The sequence below is a fragment of the Lonchura striata genome, chromosome 22 (genome assembly GCF_046129695.1).
Source record: "Lonchura striata isolate bLonStr1 chromosome 22, bLonStr1.mat, whole genome shotgun sequence".
In the NCBI taxonomy this organism is placed as follows: domain Eukaryota; kingdom Metazoa; phylum Chordata; class Aves; order Passeriformes; family Estrildidae; genus Lonchura; species Lonchura striata.
In genome coordinates, this window is record NC_134624.1 from 9374568 (window position 1) to 9398080 (window position 23513).

General features: G+C 53.6%; 3 protein-coding genes across 4 annotated transcripts; 1 reads left to right on the top strand and 2 right to left on the bottom strand.

The window, feature by feature from the left end:
• Window positions 1-191: 191 nt before the first annotated feature.
• On the bottom strand, window positions 192-7363 carry PSMD5 (proteasome 26S subunit, non-ATPase 5). Its single transcript, XM_021543631.3, has 10 exons — window positions 7155-7363; window positions 6878-7022; window positions 6200-6313; window positions 5870-5998; window positions 5108-5217; window positions 4610-4752; window positions 3994-4185; window positions 3707-3816; window positions 3118-3258; window positions 192-2419 (listed from the first exon to the last, which is right to left on the bottom strand). The coding sequence occupies exons 1-10, from the start codon at window positions 7346-7348 to the stop codon at window positions 2162-2164; spliced, it is 1536 nt and encodes a 511-aa protein (XP_021399306.2). The 5' UTR covers window positions 7349-7363; the 3' UTR covers window positions 192-2161.
• A 1104-nt stretch (window positions 7364-8467) lies between these two features.
• On the top strand, window positions 8468-16945 carry LOC110477710 (protein CutA homolog). Of its 2 annotated transcripts, XM_021543774.2 has the most exons (6): window positions 8468-8557; window positions 11477-11625; window positions 14263-14322; window positions 15433-15478; window positions 15698-15747; window positions 16210-16945. In XM_021543774.2, the coding sequence occupies exons 1-6, from the start codon at window positions 8477-8479 to the stop codon at window positions 16310-16312; spliced, it is 489 nt and encodes a 162-aa protein (XP_021399449.2). In that variant the 5' UTR covers window positions 8468-8476; the 3' UTR covers window positions 16313-16945. The 2 variants fall into 2 exon arrangements, with proteins under 2 accessions (XP_021399449.2, XP_077644046.1); XM_077787920.1 differs by having other exon boundaries at window positions 8469-11625.
• Window positions 16946-17103: 158 nt separating this feature from the next.
• On the bottom strand, window positions 17104-23241 carry PHF19 (PHD finger protein 19). The gene is made up of 14 exons (XM_021543799.3): window positions 23065-23241; window positions 22715-22796; window positions 22517-22612; window positions 22338-22438; window positions 22077-22225; window positions 21715-21810; window positions 21467-21535; window positions 20895-21015; window positions 20413-20480; window positions 20153-20323; window positions 19990-20074; window positions 19677-19762; window positions 19484-19579; window positions 17104-19202 (listed from the first exon to the last, which is right to left on the bottom strand). Exons 1-14 carry the CDS (start codon window positions 23239-23241, stop codon window positions 18854-18856), a joined length of 1746 nt encoding a protein of 581 aa, XP_021399474.2. The 3' UTR covers window positions 17104-18853.
• Between the last annotated feature and the right edge of the window lie 272 nt (window positions 23242-23513).

Genomic DNA, 23513 nt, shown 5'->3' on the forward strand with positions numbered 1-23513 from the left:
CTGAGCCATCATGGAAACTCCTCAGTTAATGCTGTTTGTTAACATCCATCAAATGACAAGGTTTGGTTTGGGCTTTTTTTTTGTTTCTAAACCAAATGTTCAGCATGTTACCTCAATCCTCCAGCATTTCGTGGTTTTCCTCAATTATCTCCACCTGTTACTTTAAGGGGGGGATGACAAAAACAACACACTTCAAAATTGTCATTTATATCAGATACAGCAGCAGCATGTAATCCATATGGCAATGTACAGAATGGGCAGGGAACTGCATCTGAGTAATAAGGGGAAAGTGATCAATTAATCAATCAACACTGAGCTCAAAGCTCAACAAAATAAAGCATATGTGTATACATAAAAAAATCCCCTTGTTTGGCATCTCTGCACATTCTAAAATATTGTCTTTGGCAAATGTACCATGCAAAGCAGATGCTAAATACTCAGCACACAGAGTAGCCTTCAAAAGCACCAGCTGAAAACACACATGGAAGAGGCTCATGAATTGCAGAACAGGTTTATATATTGATTTCTTTTACTGACATTTCAGCATATGGCTCATACAGAGCCACCAGCACACAAAGCCACCTAAAATAACAGAGCTGAACTGCCCAGAACTAGTGCAAGCTAAGGACTTCTACACTCATTTATTTCCTTTTTAGTGCTTTCGTGTGTTTGCTGAATGCAGGACTCATGAAGCTCCTGTGCTCTCTCAGTCACAAGACACTGCAGTGCATTTCTCACTGGCAGATCTTTATTGGGCACATTCAGGATAAAAGCAGCAGCATTGGGATGCAGGATGACAACTCAGGGACATCTTGGGTTGTGAGCAACAAGGCACCTCACCTGCATTTAGACAGCTTAGCAAACATTGAGGGATCTCCCCCAGCTCCTCTGAGCCCTCATGGGCAGCACTTTTTGGCAGGCAATGCCAGCTGCACCTCCACCTACCACAGGCAAAAGCAGAGTTACTGCAGGACAGGATCCTCCTGCCTCCCCTGGCAGCACAGGGACACGGGGCCAGTACTCCCCAAGCTGCACCTGGCTGACACATCACTGAAAGAAGCCCCAGAGTAGTAATTTCATGTTTTATTCTGCTCCCCCTCAATAAAAAGAATACAAGGCTTTGACAGAAAGTACCCTGTGGTCTCTGTTTATGAGCAAAGACACATCACACGTCATGGAGTGCCCAGCCACTCCTGATTCTCTCCCACAGCTTTGACATCTTCAAAAGAAAATTCCAACTTCCTAAGATGCCACATTTCCATACTCCCAGTTCATTCACTCCCTTCAACACAAGAGCTCCATGTTCTTACCCCTTTCAGTCTAACTCAGGTAACTGAAATACATTTCTTTAAATAACATTTTAAAAAATTGTATCTCTGTTTAAAAAAAAGTGTAAACAATTCAAGATTTGGTTCTGAAGCATCCTTGTAGTGCTGCAGCCACTAAACTGAGCTGCCACCCCACAGCCAACAAGGAACACAAAGCTCCCAGGTGGGTTTGATCCCTACAGAGTGCATTGATTTGTTTTCAAAAGGGCTAAAAACTTTTGTTTTTTAAATCCTCGGCAGAAAATGTAAACAATATTTAGGATTATTTATTCCAGCAAGACTCACATCCAGCAGGTTGAAAACAAAAGAATCTAGTCCATACTCCCTCATGTGGACAGTGTCACTTATTCAGCAACAGGATTCTGACAGAACAGAGTGTTCCATGCAAGTGCCAAATGTGGCAGGTAAAAAAGCTAATTAAAAAAGAATAGAAATTATGGCAGCATCTGAGGTTACAAACCTTGAGGTGTTTTGGTGTTTTTTTTTTTAACTGAACTGTAACCTACTGGGAAAACACAACATAAACTCCAAACACAGGAACAATTTAAACAAACACTGATAAATTCTGCCAAATAAAACACAGTCAGCAGCTGCTAAGTGCTCACCTGGGTTACCTGCCTCATGAAGCACACAGGGAACTTCTGCCATGACAATTTAGGGGGAAATATCAAATAACCTTGCATTTGCTCTCCTGACTCATTTCAAATAGAGTCAAAATATCTTCACATTCCTTTAAAGAGACAACCTCCAGTGCGGAGAGTTTTTCCACCTTGCACCTCAACACCTGTGCCAGGACTGTGCTCTGCAAGAGGGGGACCCCAGACCCAAGGACATTATTCTGCTCCTTCCACAGCTGTAGTAGAAACTGCCTTAACATAATAGGGGCCCTCGTGCAGGTAAGCCCTGAGCCTCAGGTAGTACTGATTGCCAAAGATCTCTGCAATGGTTTTGGAGTTCACCAGGGCCTTCACCAGTTCATATTTTGCATCCTTTGAAGCTTTGTCAGGCTCCACAGATCTGTCCACGATGTACTCCACAAACCCCGGGCTGTTCAGCATCAGCTTCTGGGCCCATGGCTGATTTGCAATGGCCTGAACAGGAAGACAAAAGATGTGAGAGGGAGGAAACATTTTAAAACCCTAAAAAAGCAGTTACACAGTAGGGTTTTTGGTACAGGGACAAGGAACAGGAAAAAATCAAATGAGATAAGAAACCACCACTCAAATCAAGCAGCAGGCTTTAACACTGGAGAACAAGTAGTGCTCAGTGCTTATCTTCAAAGTTTTGAGGGAATTATCACAGCAGTGCCTCTGGTATAGAAGCAGCACCTTAGGTAACTAAAATACATTTCTTTAAGTAACACTTTAACAATTGTATCACTGTTAAAAAAAAAGTGTAAACAATTCAATAATTGGTTCTGAAGTATCCTTGTGCCATTTCAAAGTGCAAACAATTTAAGATTTGGTTCTGAAGTATCCTTGTAGTGCTGCAGTCACTAAACTGAGCTGCCACCCCACAGCCAACAAGGAACATAAAGCTCCCAGGTGGGTTTGATCCTTGCCTTTCTTTCCCCTCTCCAATTTATTAGAAAATTAGCATTACAGACATGATGTGTCCGCTGCATTATTTAAATGGGGAAGCCAAGTAGGGCCTGAGGAAAAAGGCCTTTTTCTGACCACTTCTGGGCTTTAACAAGAAGCTGGTGGTATTCACTTCAAAGAAATAAATAATTCTGAGGCCGAATGGCAACACAAACCACTCCCTGATGCTTAAAACCAAAAGCACTCACAGTAAACACCCGTAAAGCTCCACAGTGGAGATCAGGGAATGGCTGAGTGCTGATGCTTCTGAACAGCTCCAGGGGCTGGCTGGACAAGGATGTGAACCAGGATTCAGTCATTCTTAAAAGGTCTTCTGTCTGCTGCTCTGGCTGTGTAAATCACAAAAATGAGAGTTTGATTAGGATTACAAAAAGCTTTCAGGTTTTTGGGATGTGTTCAAATGGTTTAATCACCCCTTTAGAGCTACACTCTTAACCCAGACCCCTGGATCCAAAGACCACAGGGACTGGAGCAGTTTGTCCCTATCCCTCTGAGCACAAGGATATGGACCTGCTTACCCTCATTCCCTCATCAATAAAGTCTTGATGTCATCTTTTATTAACATTTCAGAACACCTGGCACCTTACAAACAAACCCAGACATTTGAGCAAACCAATCAGGGAATTTGAAAACAGTAAATCAATGAGTCAGAACACTGAAAGCACCACTGCTGCCCAACCTAGAGGCTGCAAAATGTCCCCTCACAGCTCCTCAGGTGTGTGATGATTTCATTCTTGGAGATGCAAAGAGAAAACAAAGAGAAAAAGCCCAACTTACAGGCAAGTAAAGCAGGGATGAAATCGCATCCAAGCACCGAAGCCGTAACTCAGTGGGGGCATTCTTGGCCTGGTGGCCTATTTTGCTTAAGAGATTTTGAAATCTACTTCCTTTCAAAACAAAAACAAAGTTAATTCAGCCAGATCTCCACAGGAATGTAGTTACCCATCGGCTACTCTATGAATTTATTCATTAGATAAGTGAATACATTTTTAATTCCTTTCTGTATCACCCCAAACCAATTCACTCTTATATTATGAAGTATTAAAGAAAAGAAAGATACTAACTAGTTTTCTGTAAAACCTGTTTTCCTTCCACATTTGATCCCAGGATTCCCAGTGTGTCCACAGCCACTCCAATCATGGTTGGATCCTGACTTTCTGCCATTTCAAAGACTTTTTCCATAAAGACAGGGTAGCGCTCACAGATCTGCTGGGGACTGTCCACAACAGCCAGATTGCCAAAAAATTTAACAAATCCTGAGAAAACAAGACCAAAAAAAGCATTGAGTGGAAGAACAGCAACTTCAACACTGGCAAAATTAAAAGTACATTAATGTGAGATTGATTTGTTCCCTAAACATGTGTTATTAAGTCTGAATAGTGTTGGTAAAAAGCTCAAAATAAAGACAGAACTAAGCAACAGGCCAAATATTTTGACTGTTTCTTAATTCATGATGTTTGCACTCCTAAAAAAGGCTACAATAACACAAATTTTAAAGCTACAGCACAGCCTGCCCAGATCTTGCCAAGGAGCATCCTTGACGCGTCAGCATTTTTAAATATCCAGTATTTTACATATCTGACCTGACATTGAGAATTCCCCCTGAGCTTTCGACAGAGAGGCTTGGCAGTGCTGTCAGGTTAACCCACTAGCAAAGCAAGGAGGAATGCAGGGTGGCACCTGGCAGATAGAAGCTGGAGAAGGGATCTGACTCTGCCCCCAGGATGATGTTGGAGATTCTGTCGATGACTCCCTGCTGAGCCAGGTACTGCCGCCCCTGGGGGCTGTGGGCCAGCGAGGTCAGCATCTCTATGCACGTGGCTCTGCAACACACCAGGGCATTCTCCTTGATTTCAGCTGGGGCTAAAGCACTCAGTGATTAAGAAAAAGCAACCACGTCCATAAGACAAAATCCTAGCAAAAAAAACCCCAAATGATCCCAGCTGTTCAAGCTTCTCCGAGCTGGGAAAGAATTCAGTGTTTCTACTGCAGCCAAACATGATAATTATCACCCAGCTTGGTACTCAGATTAAGGAATGAATCTTGGACACTCAAGACAGTTTAAGGAGAGGCACATACAGTGTTTTCCTGAAGAGGGTTTTACAAGAAACACACACAAATACATTTATTAGAGTTTTCACAATGGTGGAAATGTCCTTGGCAAACTCACCAACATACCTGACCAGCACATCCTCTCCAGTCAGCTCCCCAATTAACTCAGGGATTAACCCACTGTTTGCACAGTAATTCAGGGACTCTGCTGACACTGATGAAATCTCCACAATTAACTAAATAAAAGCAAACAGGACAGTTTATAAAAACATTATAATGATTCACTGCATCAGCCAAATACATCTTCCAGTGGTAATTAACCTTACATGTAATAAATATGGAATTAATCAAATTTTTATCATTAACCCAAATGTCTGCCTGAAGCAACTTCATAAGGAGTTCCAAGTTTACAGCACATGCATTTGATCTCTATTCACAACCAGTTCTTCCTGTGCTATCCCCATTAAGCTCTAGAATGTTTAAACTGTGTTATTTCTCCTTTGCCAAACATCTCTAGACTGACGCTGGCATCTCTCCAAAACTCTCAGCAGCACTTCACATCCAAAAGTCAAGAGGCTACAGTTAACTATTTTACTTTTATTTTCAGAGAAACAAACACTTTCTGGTGTCTTAAGTGATTCTGTGTAGCCCTTCCAAAGCCTTTGGGCACTACAAGTTAGAAAATGAACAACAATTCACACTTTTACACCAACAAATGGGAAAGGGAAGTTATGACAGCATGAGAGCCCCCACTGCTGTAATCTTCCTACTCCTTTCTAGTTTTGCTAAAACACAGACACCAAGAAAAGTGGGTAAATCAGAGAGAAACAATAATTTAAAAGCCATGAAGGGCAGGCTGAGAGGCAGGAGCAGCAGAGCAGTACCCACCTCGTAGACCCGGTACCGAACAACGTCACTGGTGGCCATGACACGCCTCAGGTCACCCAGCAGGCTGCTCCCAAACAGAGCCTCCAAACCCTCCTGGCTCTGGGCTATCCTCGACAAAGATTTAATGGCCTGCAAGCAAAAACAGGAGCAAAACCACGCAGAGAAGAAAATCTGAGATTATCAGGTTCAGTTGCAGTGTTCTTTATTAGCTTAACTATAGCTATACGCTTAATTTTAATTATAATTCACTTTGCACTGATGAGAGCTCATTGTTATTGTCATGCAACCACCTCAGCTTGCAGAGGAATGGGACAATAAAGGCACCTTTACCTCTTTGGCCACTGCTATTTTCTCCCCACCAATGCACTTTATGATTTGCTGTAACAGCTCAGGGCTGTGCAGAATCTCTGGGACAGCAGCTGAGTCTTCAACAATCCTCCCAACCTGATCAAAGAGCCACAGAAAATAACATTTGAACAAATTATTTTCCACTGTAAGGATACTCAAGCACTGGAACAGCTGAACAGAAAGCCAGAGTCACAATATTTTGAGGTTTTTGGATCAAAACTCAACTGGACAACACCCAAGCAGCTGCTCTCAGATGAGCTTCAAGAAATCCACCCCAAACCACAACATCTCACAATCCTCTTCTTTTAAATTAATACAGCAAGTGTTGGACTCCCACAGCCTGTTTGGTGTCTCCACAATACTTTAAAATATCTGAATATCAAAATGTTGCTGCTTTTAATTCTTCCTTCACCTGCTGGCATGGAAAGCTTTAACCAGGGCACATGGCAGAATCTTTATTCACAACCTGCTTTTGTCAGGACACAGTTTTGGACATTGTTATTGACATATATACACACTGCAGGGTAATTATCCCAAATGGCACGAGTGCAGGAGACCATTCCTGCTTTTATCACAAACCAAGGCAGGAAAGTGCAGATGGGGACTAAGCCAGAGCTCACCACAGAGCTCTGTCCCCTCCTCCTGGAGCAAACCCTGTACCTGGGACATGGTGAGGATCTTCACAGAGTCGTCGGGGTGGAAAAGGCCCTTCTGCAGCTCTTCCCTGAGGTTCTGGATCACGTAAAGGGGGTCCAGGGCCTGCAGGAGCCTCTCCAGGATGGAAACACACGCGGACACCTGTTCCCTGGGCGGCACGGAGAGAAAACCGAGCCCTTGAGCAGAGGGACACCGCTGTGCCACCTCCCGCCCCGGGAAAGCGGCAGGACACCCCGCCCCGGGAGAACAGCAGCGGGGCCGCTCAGGCTCCGGAGCTCACCGGTCATTGACGGCGAGGAGGCCGAAGAGCGCCCTCAGGTGGTGCTCGCCGAGGCGGGAGCGGAGGGCGGCGAGCGGCACGGCCTGCAGGGCGACCCGCAGGGCCCGCAGCTCCTCCAGCGCCGGGTCCCGCCGCGCCGCCCGCTCCAGCAGCTCCGCCGCCGCCTCCGCCATCTTGGCCGCCGCCTCCGCCATCTCCCGCGGGTCTCGCGAGAACTCGCGTCGCCCGTAGCGACCGCCGGGCGGAGATATCGCGAGAACTCAGGTGGCCCATAGCAACCGCCGCGCCGTTGCTAAGGACGCCCTTTGCGTCCGCCAGGATGTAAACAAAATGTCCGCCCCGGCGGCTGCGCGCGGAGGGGGCGTGCCCCAGTAATGAGGGGCGTGCCCCCAGTAAAGAGGGGCGTGCCCCAGTAATGAGGGGCGTGGTCCCAGTACAGAGGGGGCGTGGTCCCAGTACAGAGGGGGCGTGGTCCCATCGCCATGGAGGCTCTCCATTCCCTGAGGGGGGGTGGAGGTCGGTGCACGGCGTCGCCGTTTTTTGGGGAAACTGCGATAAACGGCGTTTATTTGGGCTCGGGAAGGGAAAGCGCTGATCCCGGGGGAGCAGGAACAGCCGGTCCCACCCCGGTGTGTGCCCGGGGCAGCTCCCTGTGCCAGCTCCTCGTGTGTTCAGCTGGATTTTCTCACCTTTTGCAAACAAACTGATGTTGTCAGACATAACTCCTGTAACTTCGCGCTTCCAGCTCTGCCACAGATTACATCCCCCAAATAAATCTGCAATAGCCAGGCGGGTCCCGCAGGCTGGCAGGGAGGGAATTCTCCTGGCACGCTGTGGGAACAGACAGGGGGACAATAAAAGTTCCACGGGAGACAATAAAAAGTTCCACGGGGGACAATAAAGGTACAGCGTGAGACAAACAGCGCTCGGCTCCTCTGCCCCGGGAGGTTTTGGGCACAAACACCTCGCCAGGACTCAGCCCCTGCTCTGGTTTCTATCCAGAGAGCCGCAGCCAGACGAAATCTGAGGAAATCAGTTTTATAGAGAGGGAAATCTAAGAAAGGTGATAAATGGGGTCAGCGCGGCTCAGAGCTGGGAGGGCTCCAGCGCTGGTTCGGGGGGACAGCCTGCAAACCCCAGCAGTCCCGTCCCACTTTTGGGGTGCCAAGCCGCGGTGTTTGTCCCCCCAGCTCTGCGGGGCAGGCAGGGGCAGGGTGGGGTGCGGAGGAGGAGGAGGAGGAGGAGGAGGAGGAGGAGGAGGAGGAGGAGGAGGAGCCGCAGCGCTCCCGGCTCGGGCACAGCAGGTGGAGCGGCCGGCGGACATGGAGGGGCTGAGCCAGCGCTGCCCGCTGCCCCCCGCCTGCCAGGGCTGCCCCCGGCCCGGCCGCGGCGCCGTGCTGCTGGTGAGTGCGGCTGGGCAGCGACCGACACGGGGTGGGCACGGGCAGGGACACCGGGATGGACACCGGGATGGACACGGGGATGGATGGACACAGGGATGGACATGGGGATGGACACCGGGATGGATGGACACAGGGATGGACATGGGGATGGACACCGGGATGGACACCGGGATGGATGGACATGGGGATGGACATGGGGATGGACACCGGGATGGATGGACATGGGGATGGATGGACACAGGGATGGATGGACATGGAGATGGACACTGGGATGGATGGACACAGGGATGGACATGGGGATGGACACCGGGATGGATGGACACAGGGATGGACATGGGGATGGACACCGGGATGGATGGACACAGGGATGGATACTGGGATGGACATGGGGGTGGATAGACACAGCGGTGGACACAGGGATGGATGGACACCAGGATAGACATGGGGATGAGGATGGACACAGGGATGGGATGGACACAGGGCTGGGATGAGGATGGACACAGGGATGGGATGGACACAAGGATGGTATGGACACAGGGCTGGGATGGGGATGGACACAGGGCTGGGATGGACACTGGGATGGACACAGGGATGAGGATGGACACAGGGATGGGGATGGACACTGGGATGGACACAGGGATGGCAATGGACACAGGGATGGGGATGGATACAAGGATGGGATGGACACAGGGATGGGATGGGGATGCAGGACTTGGGACACTCCCTGGGGAGCACAACAGACACCAACCCATGCCAAGCAACCATGGAAATATCCGTCTGTACCTTTGGCAGCAAACCTCTCCCCAGAAGCGTTGTGCAAGAGGGGTGGACTCCCTGTGTCTGCTGGGAGAGAAGCAAATTTTCAAGTTTTTTTACACTCAGCATCGCCACAAGTTGTGTTCAGGTGGTGTTCAGTTGGGGTTTTTAACAGAATCTCATCAAAACTAGGCAAAAAGTCCTAGCATGGTGATTCTAAACCTAAAGCTGGTTTCAGTTCACAAAAGCCAGAAGAAGTGTTGCAGAAATCTGAGTCTCTCTGCACTAAACTGGCATTTTGCTGCTCAGTGCTTTTCAGCAAAGGTCTTAAATCCTCATAGGGGTGTTTTCAGTTTTGTTCACTTCAGTATTTTGGCAATCAGGAGTTTAATTGGTTTATCAGGCAGGAATCCTGACGTTTCACTCCTCTCTTGCATCATCCCTTTGGCAAATACAATTAGTCTGGGATAAAAGAGGAAAAAGTCTTCTTTTTCATAAAAAAAAAGCAGAGTGGGGAGAAACACTGGAAAAACAACAATATTGTTCATGTTTGTACTAATATTCAATCACACGTGATCCTGGGGATTTCCTCATCACATGCACATACATCTTACAAGAAGATTAATGATCTCAGGCTGAACAGGTTGGATGCTTTTTTTTTCCCTGAGCAAGGACATGATTACATTTTAATCTGGAAAAATAGGTGCACCAGCACATCTCTATTTGGCTTGTAACTCACTGAGTAGCTTCTGGGATTTGTTGTATAATATTTGTTAAATGGCTTAGTGGGAAAAAAGGAGCACAGAAGGAGCTCTAAAAATTATGATGAGAAGTCTTGTGGTAAGAAAGAATATTTCCTCAAATGGACTGGGAAAGAGGAGACAAGCAATAGAGCACATCAGTCATTTTCCAAATGGGAAAGAGCTCCTGGCTTTGTGGTGACAAGAGAGATTTTTAATTCAATGAAAAAGAGAAAGAGAGAGAAAGAAAGAAAGAGAGAAAGAGAGAAAGAAGAGAGATTTCTATATTAGTACTGTAATGTCAGGTTTTTCAGAGTACAAAGGAGGGTGGAAACAAGTGGGGAAAAGGAATATATTCTTAAATCACTGTAGCTGAATCAGGGCCAGATGCTGTTTATGTCAAAAACAAAACAAAAGACAAAGGGAAGGCGCTGCAGCCCAGAATGGCACCGTCCTTCAGCTGCTCCTCAGCACTCCAAGTTAACCTCACCGTTCCCACAGTATCCCTGCTGGGATGATGGGATCTTTTTGGGAGGCTGTTGGTGGCATGTGAGCACAAGCAGCAGTGGAGGGGCCTGCCAGGAGCAGCATCTCCTGCACAGCAAACTCCACTTGTTGCTGCTGCTCAGTTTGCCACGGGCAGAGCCTTGGTGTCCGTGCAGCCCTGCAGAGCTGGGCAGTGTACGCTGAGATTTCTGTGCCCCACAGCATCCTGCTTCTGGCAGCAGGTAATTCAGATGAGATGGATTTACAGCCCAATTCAAAGTCGGGCTGTGAGGCTGGAGCGTGGTCGGGGTGGGCTGCAGAGGGCTGTGGCAGAGGGGAATAACCCGACAGGGCAGGATGGAGATTCCCCTGGTCCTGGCACCGAATCTGTTTCCCATGAAGAAATCACTGACATCCTGCTCTCCCCCTGCCCACATCCCCAGGGAGCAGAGGGTCCTGTCCCCCTCGTTTCTCAGAGGGATGGACACACCTCACCCCTGGCACACAGCTGAAGGGTGGCTACAGATGTGTCCTGAGCAGGAGAGCTGTGCTGGTGTGGGAACCATTCCCTTCTTGCTCTTTTTTGCACTAGAAACCCAGACATTCCATGTTATACCCCTTAATCTTCCGCAGAAAACCAGTCCTGGCTGCTGTGGTTGGGTGGTGGGGTCTGGAACCCCCATTAGGCTGAAGGTGACCTCCCACAGTCGAAACCTGGGCAGCCCTGGGCTGATACAGCCTCAGTGCTGCCCCTCTCCTGCCCTGAGCACGAGATTGGCCCTCTTGGAGGGGAATGAACCCCTTAGGAGCAGGTTCTCACCTTATTTAACTGGTTCTTGCAATGCTGAGGGAACCCTGGCAACATCCTTCAAACCACGCACAACGTAAAAGCCGTTTTCCAAAGTGCACTGCCTCACCTCCTGGTGTTCTCCCCGAGGTGCTGGGGCTGCTGGTGCTCACGTACCCCCTGCTCTGGGGCCTGGCTCTGCAGCTGCACTCGGCTGTCACCGGCAGCTATGTCCCAGGGACAGACTCCATCGCCTTCGTCAGCTGCCTCAACGAGCAGATCGCCAGGGACATCGCCAGGTACGGCCACGCTCCCCTGCCCGCCTGCTCCAGGCTCCAAGGCTGGGATAAAGCTGAAAATCTCCTTGTCCTTCTGTCCTTGCAATTCTAGGCCCTCAGGGTGCCCAGAGAAGCTGTGGCTGCCCCAGCCCTGGCAGCGTTTGAGGCCAGGTTGGACAGGGCTTGGGGCAGGAGACAGCGGATAGTGGAAGTGTCCCTGCCGTGGCAGGGGCTGGAGTGACATCAGATTTAACCCAAACCATCCTGGGATTCTGTGATACCCAAGCAATGCTCCTTTCCACCAAGCCCTTGCCAAGAGCTGTCCCAAGGAAAGCTGACATTTGCCTCTGAAGTCAATGCCATGGTAACAGCAAGCAATTCTCAATGGATTTCACTGCCTTGCATTTTCAAGACCCGTTTTCTTGACCCTGAATTTCGGGGTTCTCAGAGGGATTAAGCTCCAACCTGATGCTCTCTGATCTGTCACTGTCTTTATTCCTCTCTAGAACAACACAGACAACAAAATGCCAGGAGGGATATTTATAAAGAGAGACAAAGCACAGTGCTCTGACATGAAAATAAAGGAAGTATGAAAGGGGTCCACAACAAACACTTGTGAGGTACCACTGCTCACCAGGCAAACTTCAGGGAATGAGGGTTTTCCTCGGTTTTTTCCTCCCTTCTATTTTAATATATGAGATACTTTGCGTGATATTTTGCATGCAGAGTTCTTTTCACACATCTGTCAGTCCCTGACTCAATGGATGGTCTGTTCAAAGAACTGAACCCGTGTTGACTGGGGAAGTGTTTATGATGGACGGTGAAGTTTCCTGCAACACCTCCTGCTCTGTTTTCCTGCTGCCCTGCTGCTGCCAAAACCCCTCCACCTCCAGCAAAGTGCTCCCAGACATGTTCAGGAACTGACAGGCTACTGAAAGGGAGTTTGTGTCACCTTAAATACTGCAACTGTATTAAGGAGTTCAAATAGAATTATGTCTGCACTGCTCGATGTCTCCTGAAAAAAAAAAAAAGGAGCAACTGTACCTGGTGAAAAGAGCCTCAGTTCCTGAAAATGCCTCATCTCAACAGCTTTGCAAATGCTTTCCACTCTTTGTTCCTCATCTTGCAGGGAAGGGAGAGGAGATAAATCACTCCCCCTTGCTGAGATATGTGTACTTTGGTTGTGGTTTTACTGGTGGAGTAATTATTGCTTTGTTCTGGAACTGGGAGCAGTGAGCCCTGGCTGCAGGGGATGACACAGGGCTTCTACACTCATCTTCCCCCACTCCTTTTCCTGTGTTTATTCTTCCTTTGCACTGCTCAGTGGAGCCCTCACTCAGATGGATCAGTCTGCAAGGAAATTTTCCACTGGTTTCAGGAAAAGGGGTTCAAGCTTTGGGAAAGCAGAAGAGCTGCAGGTAGAATTCAGCATCTCAAGACCTTCTTGCCTGTGTTCATCATTTCCTTTGCTTTTATGCTTATTAATATTTAATCTGTCTCACTTCAGGGCAAAGAAACACACAATTAAGTACTCAACCCAAAGCTATCATGTATTATGCAGACATTTTCCACAGATCACATTCAGCTTCTTACAATGTCCTCTGTTCCCCTGGTGGCCTCTTGTTGCTGCTCGGCTTGCTGGGACAAAGTCCAGGATCTCAGGATCTCAATTTATTGGGACAGAGCACTGAAACCAAAGGGTTCCTGTGCTAAAGGAACTTGCAAGTAGCAGGCAGCAAATGCAAACTGACTTGTGCCATGTGTGACATGACAGGCACAGCAGGGGTGGCTCTGCTCGTGCTGCTGCACTTTGTTGGTCTAAAGATTAACTCAAGATGCTCCACGAGCATTAAATGCCTGGAACTGCCTACACATGGTGAGAGCAAACAACCCTGAGCCTCCTGGGGTGCTTTTCCTCTCTAACCATGTTGGTTTGCCAGTGTTAAAGCAAACCAAAGGTGGGGTCATCGGTGCCCTGCCTGGAGGGATGGCTGAAGGGCCAGACGCTGCTCGGGTCACCAAACACAACATTTGCCTCCTTTCTTCTAAAAATCCTCCCTGAGATGGGTTCAGTGCTCTGTAATCTCTGAAGTGTCACTGCTGCTGGCAGCCCTGAGCAGTTCTGCAATAACAAACCAAACCACAACTAACAGAGGCAGCCCGAGGGAAGGAATCTAGCTGGGCTTCAGATTTCTAGGATATTTTGGGTTGAAAAACCTTTTTTTTTTTTTTATTTCACAAGATGCAGATTTAGGCTGCTCTGGGAGGAAGGGGCACAGTTGGATAGTGGCAAACCCCTTCCTGTCCATCCCAGGCCAGCTTTTTGCAGTCCCACGCTTGAGTCCCTGCCCTGGTGACCCCACAGCCAGAGGGGCAGAGGGCTGGCACTGGGCACTGCTCCAGGCCAGGAGCAGCACCCAAACTCCCTCCTCAGCACAGGGAGGGTCCCAGAGCCCTTCCAGAAGGGCCTGATCTGAAGCATCTCCAGCCAAAGTTCACCTTTGGCTCTGTTTTCTCAGGGTAATAAGTAACCCAAAATTCCGTGTCTCCAATGTCAAAGCTGCTGCTGCCAGTCCTGGGCAGCACAAGGGGATGTCCCCAAGGCTGGGGGTGAGCACTGAGCTGGGCTGGCACTGATTTCCCTCCTGTGTCCCCCAGGGCCATCATGGATAAGAGACTGGCTGCCTACGTGAACATCCTGCCCCAGAGCTCGGCCTTGTAAGTTGTGCTGGATACTCCCCAAGGGAGGAGCAAACCTGGCCTCTGCAGGGAGGGAAGGAGGGCATGGACACAAGCCTTGGTTCCAGAAGGCTGCTGGGTGTGTTTGTTGTTGCAGATGGTGGGGACGAGCCTCACTGTGCTCGGAGCTTATTGAGAAGCTCATGCCCGTGGGGCTCATTCATATTTTGGTCACTTGGCTGCACAGACATCCAGCAATTTAGGGTTTGTGGTCCTGAGGACGTGGTGCCTGTTATTAAAGACTCTAAAAAGCAGCCAAAATAGGGACCAGGAAGCGCCTTTGCAAAATGAAGCAGCTTTTTCAGGCAGGAAGAAGAGCAGGTTTGACCTTGGAACAGGCCCAGCCCTGCTCTGCAGGTGTCCTCAGCTGTCCATGCAAAGGGACTGCACTTGTTGGAGGGGCTCAAGAACAAAGCCCCAAAACAGCTTTTCCTCACAGAAACACCCTGGCTGAAGCGAGGAGCAGATCCCACCACAGCTTCCCTCGGGAGGGGATCCCACAGTGCACCCCCACATCCACCTGAGGGCAAACCCTTCTTCCCCTTACCCATCATTTCCTAAAAACCCAAAGAGCCGGTGCAGGGCTGCCCCTGCCCAGCCCCGGCAGCTCCAGCCGGATTCTGCTCCAGCACACCTCCACCCTCCAGCCCTCCCCGAGCAGGAGCCCTGCGGGCAGATGAGATCAGGACAGCTCCTGGCAGCGGAAATGTTTTGAAAGGTCACATCTGAGTCATGAGAAGTGCAGCTCCTCTCCTACAGGGAAAGGGAGGAAGAAAGCTCAGCCTCCCGGCCACGATCCCTGCAGGAACTGTCCCCCAGCCACTGCTCAGAGCCACCAGCACAGGACACCCCAGCCCCAGCAAATCTGCCCTGCCAGATAAATTCTGCCATGGCAAATTCTCTGGAGGAGCCTCTTGTCCATAAAGCTGGGGTGCTCATTGATGTGCCCAGCAGTTTTGGGGCCAGCAATGCTTCTTTGTAAAGAAATGGCCACGTGCAAAAAAACACCAAAGCAGGGAAAATAACCCGAGGGTTGGGACGGCTGCAGCAGAGCTGGATTTGCTGATGCAGCTTTTCTTTTAAATCCAGGTATTTCTGGAAAGGGGAACTGGAAGAATCCACTGAAATACTGCTGGTGAGTGATCGTTCCCTACATCACAAATATCCCTGCTGCAAACGGCCCCAGCTGCAAGGGGCTGCAGGGAGGTTTGGGGAGGGTGGCACCAACCTGCTGGGTTTGGGAGGAGCCCTGGGAGAGCTCCTGTCACAGCCCTGGCCGTGCTGGGTGGGGACACGATCCCTCCATCCCTCCACATCTCCCTTGGGCTTCCTTTTGGTTTTTTACTCTCAGCAGCTGGTGAAAACAAGGACGTCCAAAATAGGGGAATTGTCCAACTACGTCAGGTGAGGCTCTGGCTCCACAGGAGCACTGGGTGTCCCATCCAAGGTAGGCCGTCACCTCCTGCTCCAGCTTTGGGGGTTCCTTGAGTCCCGTCCCACCCAGGGGGGTTAAGTGCTCCTGCTGTATCTTACAAGCCGGAAAAACCCAGAGATGGCATCAGCAAAAAGGAAAAGGCGGCAGAAATATCAACTGCTGGGCTTCACGCAGCCCTGCGTGCTGGATTCCATGGGGGATTCTCCTCCTCACGCAGGTTATTATTCCCTGACAGGATTTCCTGCGGCTCCCAGGGGGGAGCACTCTCAGCTTGGGGCAGGCCCCCGGCAGTCTGCGGTAAACCCCAAACTCAAAGCAAAATTCCCAGAAAGAAGCTGCGGGTGCTTTGAAGCCGGGAGGGCGCGGGCAGGGCTGGAGCGCGGCTTCCTGCGGGGCTGCCGCTGACTCTGCTCCTCCTGTTTCCACTTTAGATCCATCCATCCCTTTGAAATGCCCGAAATCATCAGCCTGCCTATTGACCAAGGAAACCCTGTCTACCTCAAATGGATAGAGGAGAACGTCCCACGGCACTGAGTGCTGCTCATTTTTGGGGACACCGAGACCCCGCTGAGCCGCGCGGAGGAGCTTTTATCCTCTCGGCTTCGCTGTGACCCCGCAATTTGGGGGTCGGGGACCCTCCTCCCCTCGGGAGCAGCCCGGAGCCGGCGCGGGCTGGGCTGGGGAAGGGCCGCCAGCACCGAAACTGCGGCTGAGGACGGGCGGAGATGTCCCTGCCAGGACACTGCGGCTGCCCCGGGCTGTCAGCAGCGAATTCCAGCTGGGAGCCGTGTGGCAGCCCCGCGGTGCCCCGTGTCCCCACGGGCAGCCTGACCCCGCCTGTCCCCGGGTGCTGGCAGCATCCTGCCCGCAGGATGTGCCCGGGCACCCGGCCGTGCCAACCCGCCCCGCAGAGCCCCGCAAACACCGCAAGGATTGAGATCCCCCTGCCACGGAGAGCTGGGATGAGCTGGGCAAGAGCCACGGGTCCAGCAGGACCACGGCCCTGCCCTGTGAGCTGCCCCCACCTGAGCTGTGCCTTTGTGCCTAAGCCGAGCTGAACTTTGTGAAAAGATTCTCGTGTTAATGGTTTCTGGGACATAACTTAGGCAACGTTTTTGGGTTATTTATGTGACTGGGAAGGGAATAAACAGGAGTTTCTTACCTGGCTCTTGTGGTCGCAGCTGGGCAGGAGGAAAGGCCTGTCCTGGGCTTGCACACCTCAGGGCACACCTCACCTGGCACAGAACACAACCCAGCAGCACCAGCTGCCCCGTGGTGGGCACTGGGGCACCCCAACCCAATGATCCTCACGCTACAAAAAAACAGACTTTGAAAAAAACCTGCTTTTTAATTGTACATCAGACATATTAATTACAACTTGGGTATAACGAGAGGTGCTTACAAGCAGCAACCTGAACTCAGAAATCAGAAGGTGCACAGAGTTGTTATAATCTCTATCACAGCGAATGCAAAATATACTCTGCAGCAAAAATACTTTTAAAGGCTCCACATTCAATTCTCTGCAAGAAGCCAGGAGAGGAGGAGAGGGAACAGAGAGGGAGCAGAGAGGAGCCAGAGCCAGATCCTGTGGGTGCTCCCACAGGTACACCCCACAGGCATAACCCTGCTCAGCCCTGGCACAGCTCTTGGCAGCCCCTTGGAAGGGCTCCATAGGCACTGAGAAAGAGAAATATTTGAAGTGATCCTTCAAGGACAAAGCTAAAGCAGGACAGGCAGTTCTCCAGCTGCTGGACCCCTCCCTGCCAGGGAAGGGGGGCCTGGCAGCACCTCTCCCAAAAGGACAGGGACACTCTGCTCTGCATGAGCTGAGATCCCACAAGCACAGGACAGGCTCTGCTGATGGACAGGACCCCACAGCCCAGCATGGCCCACCCATGGGAGGATGGGGGATAGATGAAGAGGACTTTAAAAATATCTCTGTCTCTCTAAAGGATAAAAATCTAACGTATTTATCTGCTATTAGAATCTTTTTTAAAAAGCCAACTGCTGTGCTCCTGCCCAAGCTGGCAGTATTGCTTTGTTAAAGGAGGGGGCTGCTCCTTCTCTCCTGCAGACAAATCAAGCCCAGTGCTCACAAACGTCACCACTGCAAGAGGCACAGCCAGGAGGCCACAGGGATGGCCACAGGGACAGCCCAGGGGTGGCCACAGGGACAGCCCAGGGGTGGCCACAGGGATGGCCACAGGCACCCCAGCACAGCCCCTGCCCCTGCTGTCCTCTTCAGCCTTTTTTTGGTTTGTCTGCTGGTTTGGCACATTTGGGATGAAGATTCCTGTAGAAACAAAGGCCTTGGGCTCCCGTCTGTGAAGTGCCCACGGTGGTTTTAAGGCAAAGGAGGATTTTTTGGAAGATCTCTTCCAAGATCATGATTGTCAGAACGGTGAAATGGAGCTGGTGCAGCACCACACACAGTCCAGGTTGTGGGGTGAGAGCACATCTGCCCCATGGCTGCAACAGCCACCTGTGGGCTGATTTTGGGGCATTTTCCTCTCATATAAAACAAACCACATTCCTTTAATGAATGGATTCTGGATGAGGTGAAAAACCCCAAGAGCTGTCCCAGTTTCCCGTGGGCACAGGGACGAGCTGCGAGAGCCCAGGGATCAGGAGGGGTTTGTGTTTTGGCAGCAGGACCCCCTCGAGGCTGCTCAGGCAGGCTGGGGCAGCGGGATGAGCCGGGCTGTGCCAGGCACAGGCTGGGGTCCCTCAGTGTGAGCTGGGTGTGGGGTGCCCCCCAAGCAGCTGCTCCAGCTGTGCCAGGGGAACCCTTCTAGAAAGGCCAGGCCCCCACCCTGCTCTGAGCACCACTGGGCTCCATCAGGAGGGCACGGCTGGGCCACGCTCTGCATAAAGGCAGCCAAGGAACTAAAAATCGTTAACATTAAAAAAAAAAACCAGAGTGCCAGGGCTTCAGGTTTCGTTCCTGGGCAGCCCTGCCCGGGCGCTGCCTCCACCGGGGGGAGGGACCAGCACCTCTCCTGCGCCCCACGGGCTTCCCCAGCAGCCCGATCTCCTCCGCTCTGGCTCCGGGAGAGGGTTCGGGGCTGGCGGGGTTCAGTAGGGGGTCGTGCCTTCCCACTCCACCAGGTACTGCACCTTCCCCTCCAGCGTCACCCGCCGCGCCAGCACCTGGTACTTCTCCCCGCACACCAGCCGGCCCGCGGCCCCGAAGTAGCTGCTGATGGACGACTTGAGGTGGGAGAGCGAGGAGTCGTCCTCGCTGATGCTCTCGAAGGTGTGGCTGTCGATGCCGTCGTCGGGGCGCTCGGGGCCGGCCGCCGCCTCGCTGCCCTCGGGGGTGGCCGCGGCCGGGCGCCCGCCCAGCTCGCCCCCTCTCCGCTTGGCCCCCGAGGCGTAGGCTGGCACCGCCAGCTTGCGCTTGCGGCTGCCCACGGTCCTGCGGCTGCCGGGGAGGGCACAGGGCACGAGTGAGGGCAGCACCCAAAAGGTTCCTCCCCGTGCTGGCTTCTGGAGGGAGGCAGGAATTTGGGGGAGCCCAGCAAGGACTGATGGCTTTGACCCTATGCCCCCAGCAAGTGTCACTCTGGGACCCCCAGCCCATTCTGGAGCACAGGCAGGAAAAGCTCCCCAGGGTGGGACATGAAGAGGGGAGACACAAGCCCTCAGCCCCCTGGCCATGCCACCAGGACCCCTCCAGAAGGGGGCAAGGGGCACAGTCCTCACCTGGACTCGTAGGAGAGGCTCGTGGTGGCCGAGCCCGAGGTGCTGGTGGCATCTGTGGAGTCCACATCCGACAGGAAAGTCTGTCCTGAGCTGGCACTGTGGATAGGGATGGGACAGCTGGGATGCAGCATGGCCCCCAGCCTGGCACAAGCAGCACCCCTGGCCCCCAGAGCGCTGGTCTGGCTGCACGGACCTTTTCAGGCTCTGGATCTCATCCAGCGTGAAGTCGAAGATGCTGGCCAGGTGGTGGTTGGTGCTCCAGGCCGAGGTGAAGTCACTCTGTCACAAAAACGAGCTCACTCCTCACTGCCTGGCGCGGGGGTGCTGCCCACACCCCAACCCTGGCACCCTCTGCCCGGGGCCACCGCGCTCCTTCCCAGGCCCCGCTGCCCCGGGGAGTGGCCTGGGCAAGGGACACTTCCCAAAGCGGGGGACAGGAGCTGTCCCCACCCTGCGGCAGCCCCAGGGCTGGGCAGTGCCAGAGAGAAGGGGGGCGAGGGACTCACGCTGGGAATGGCATCCTCCAGCAGGAACTTGGCCCTCTTGCGCCGCGCTCGCCGCTTCTGCTGCTGCAGCTGCCGCGGCAGGAGGCTGCAAACAGGGCGTGCGGTGGGCGCGGGCAGGGCGCTGCTGCTGCTGCGGGGCTGTGCGGGGCAGCGGGGCACTCACCCGTCCTTATGGGCGTATTTGCTCTTCCCCTTCTTCTTCAGCTCACAGGAGCCGCTGTCGCCCTCGCCGGGGGCTTTCTCCGGCAGCACCTTGCTGGGGGGGTTCGGGGGGACGCGGATGCGCAGGCGGAAGATGCATTTCTTCTTTTTGATCTCCTTGCCGCACAGAAACCTGGGCGGCGAGGGGAGGGGGCAGCCCTCAGGCAGGCGGGCACGGAGCATCCCGCAGGGCCGGCTGCGGCCGTGCCCACCCCGCCTCACCTGCTCTTGTAGCTGTTGAGGGCGTTGAGGAGGTGGGGGCCGCGCTCGGAGATCGGGGTGCCCGTGAGCTGCGGGACAGGACGGGGGGCAGGCAGGGCTCAGCGCCCGCTGCGCTTATGCCAACTCCAAACAGACGGGGGAAGCCGAACTCCGGCTTTCGCCTCCTGCCCGCGGCCGGGGAGGGAGGGAGGCAGGCAAGGAGGGAGCCAAAGCTCGGCCAGAGCCACCCGGGTGTGGTGGGGCTGCCCCCGGGGCCGCCCCGTCCTCCCCGGGGATGGGTTTCCAGCACGCCTCGGTGCGAGTGCTTCTCCCAGCTGGGAGAGGTGTCAGGTCTGACACTCCAACGAGGGAAATCCCAGCGCAGAGGAAGGGGATTAAGCTCCTCTGGAGCAGGAGGTGCCGTGCTGAGTGCTGCACGAGCTGGGGTGACATTTCTCACTCCCATGGCTGCTCTCCAGCACAAGCCCAGGGGGTGTTTGTACCTTCCCGAGCTGCAGCAGGTCCCAGTGGTGGTTCACGAAGGCCAAGATCTCCTCAAAGTCAAAGTATTTCTTCTTGCTCTGCACACCCAGGTTGTAGAGGGCAAGATGGACGATGTCCACCCTGCAGCAAAGGGGGGCACAGGGTCAGCAGCCCTGGCAGGATGGTGTAACCACCATGCCCTGTTCTGCCAGCGCCACTACAGCTCCCAGGGCCTCCCAAACCCACCACTGGAACCTTCCCACTCTTCACAGGGAAGGCAACCCAGCCCAGAGATGTTTCTGAGCAGATGCCACAGCCAGGACAGCATCCCTTCAGCTTTGGGGAGAGGTGGCACACTGCCTGCAGCTGGGGGAAAACCCAAACACACAATCCTAGAATGCTTTGTGTTGGAAGGGGGCTTCAAAATCGTCCAGTCCTGTCCCCTGCCATGGGCAGGGACACCTCCCACTAAACTAGGTTGCTCCAAGCCCTGTCCAGCCTGGTCCTGAGCACTTGCAGGGAGCAGCCAGCCTGGTGTCACATCCCAGAGCCACCCGGGCACATCCCAAAGGAGGCAGGGCCCGTTTCTCACCATCGCAGGGGCAGGCGCTTGATGTATTCCGGCCCCTGGTTGCACACAGAGCAGAAAAACACGTAGAACCTGGAAAACATCAGGGAAAATGCTGGGAGCGAGGATCACACACAGCTGTGCAGGGCCCAGGTGGGACAGTGCCAACGGTGACAGCAAGGCCAGGAGGAGTGGGCTCTGTGGGGCAGGGCCTGACCCGTGCTGGTGTCAGATGGATCAGGGACACACAGCCAGGGCCAGAAGGGCCGTACCGGTCTCCGAACATCATGGGGTCACTGAGGCACTGGGTGCAGGCTTCGTGGAACCACTGCCGGCAGCGGTAGCACTGCAGCATCTTCAGGTACCACCTGGGCAGGGACAGAACGGTGACAGTGAGGGCAGCATGTGGCAGCCACTGCCCCCGTCCCCTCCCAGACACAGAGCCCCAGGCAGGGAGAGAACTGCGTCCCTCACTGGTGTTTCTGTGCAAACAGAGACCCAGATAGCAGAGGCAGCGTGGGGAGCAGAACCACTGGCCTCAGGGCAGTGCCCTGCACATCAGGGATCAAACATGCCCACCCTGATCCCACCTTCCTTTCCCCACGAAGCCAATGGTGACACAGGCCAGCCTTACTCTCCGGGGCCGCCGCAGTAGCAGTAGCACTGCTGCTGGTTGGTGCGGTGCGGGGAGTCCCACTCCAGCAGCTCGGGGTTGTAGGACAGCACCATCTTCACGGCTTGCAGCGTCCTGGCAATGGCTCCTTTCTTCAGGGCACCCCCTTTCTGTGGGAGAGCCAGGGCCGGGCTCAGCACAGCCCCCGGGGAGCCCGTCCTGCCCCGCCGTGCCGGGGACGGGCGGCGCACGGAGCCGGGAGCACGGGGCAGCCCCACTCACCCGCACGGCCAGGGCAAAAATGCAGCGGCGGCAGAACCACGGCGTCCCCAGCGGGCCCTCGCCGCCGCTCGCCACCGGGATGTGGCACTGCTGGTGGTAACCTGCGGCAGGGCTCGGCATCAGCCCAGCCTCGCCTGGGGCGGGCACGGCAGGGCCCGGGGTGGCACACCCACACTCACCCAGCCCGCACTTCCCGCAGATGAGGATTTCGTTCCTGGGGCCCGACTTCTTCCCCAGGCAGATGCTGCACTTGGGCTCCTCCCCCGGGACGCCGGCTGTGGGACCAGGGTGACAGAGGTGGCACGGCCACATCCCCGTGCTGCTGGGAAGGGTCCCGCAGCATGGCAGCGGGAAAGGGAGGCTGGGGCGACACTCACCATGCTGGATGTCCTTCCAGAGGACCCAGTACTTGGAGTTATCCTCAAACGTGACGAGGCAGCTCTGCTTGGAGCCGCTCACCTGCCAGAAGAGAGCAGGAAGAACCGCTGTGGGTCAGCTCCCATTCCCAGCACTTCCCTCTTTTCCTTGGTGCCTGATGCTGTCTCTCGGGGCTGCGGGCAGCCAGGTTTGGGGCGTGACACCCGGGGCAGGATGCCAACCCAAAACGCCCTGCTGACCGAGGACGCACCGCAGCCCAGGCCACGAACTGGGCCGGGAAACGGCACCGGCTCCGCTGGCGCTGGCACCTCTTCGGGTTCTCCCGTTCCCCCGGGGGTGCCCGCGTTACCCTCTTGATCTTGCCGAGGTAGTAGAGCCCGTCTGTCCAGCGGCACAGCACGTACTGCCCCTCGGTGAGCCGGACCATCAGCTCCCGGCAGCCGCTGCCGCGCCGCGCCGAGCCCGCTGCCGGCGGGACACGGCCGTACACGTCCCGGCCCAGCGGCTTCAGCTCCGTGGTCTCCATCAGCAGAGCCTGCAGGGGACACACACGCTGTCACCGCTCGGCACGGCACCACATCAGCCCGCCGCAGCATCCCTGAGCGTTTTGCCTGGGAGGAATGAGGCTGCCCCACCAGCAGGGGCCCAGGACACTGCAAAACAGAGCCGATGAGACGGTTCCTTTCCACGAAATCCAGGGAGCAGCCAAATCTTTGCTACTGGCGAACAAGAGGGAATTAACCCCTGGCAGGCTCCCACAGCGCTGGGACACGCCACAGGTCCGCATGGTTCAGTTTT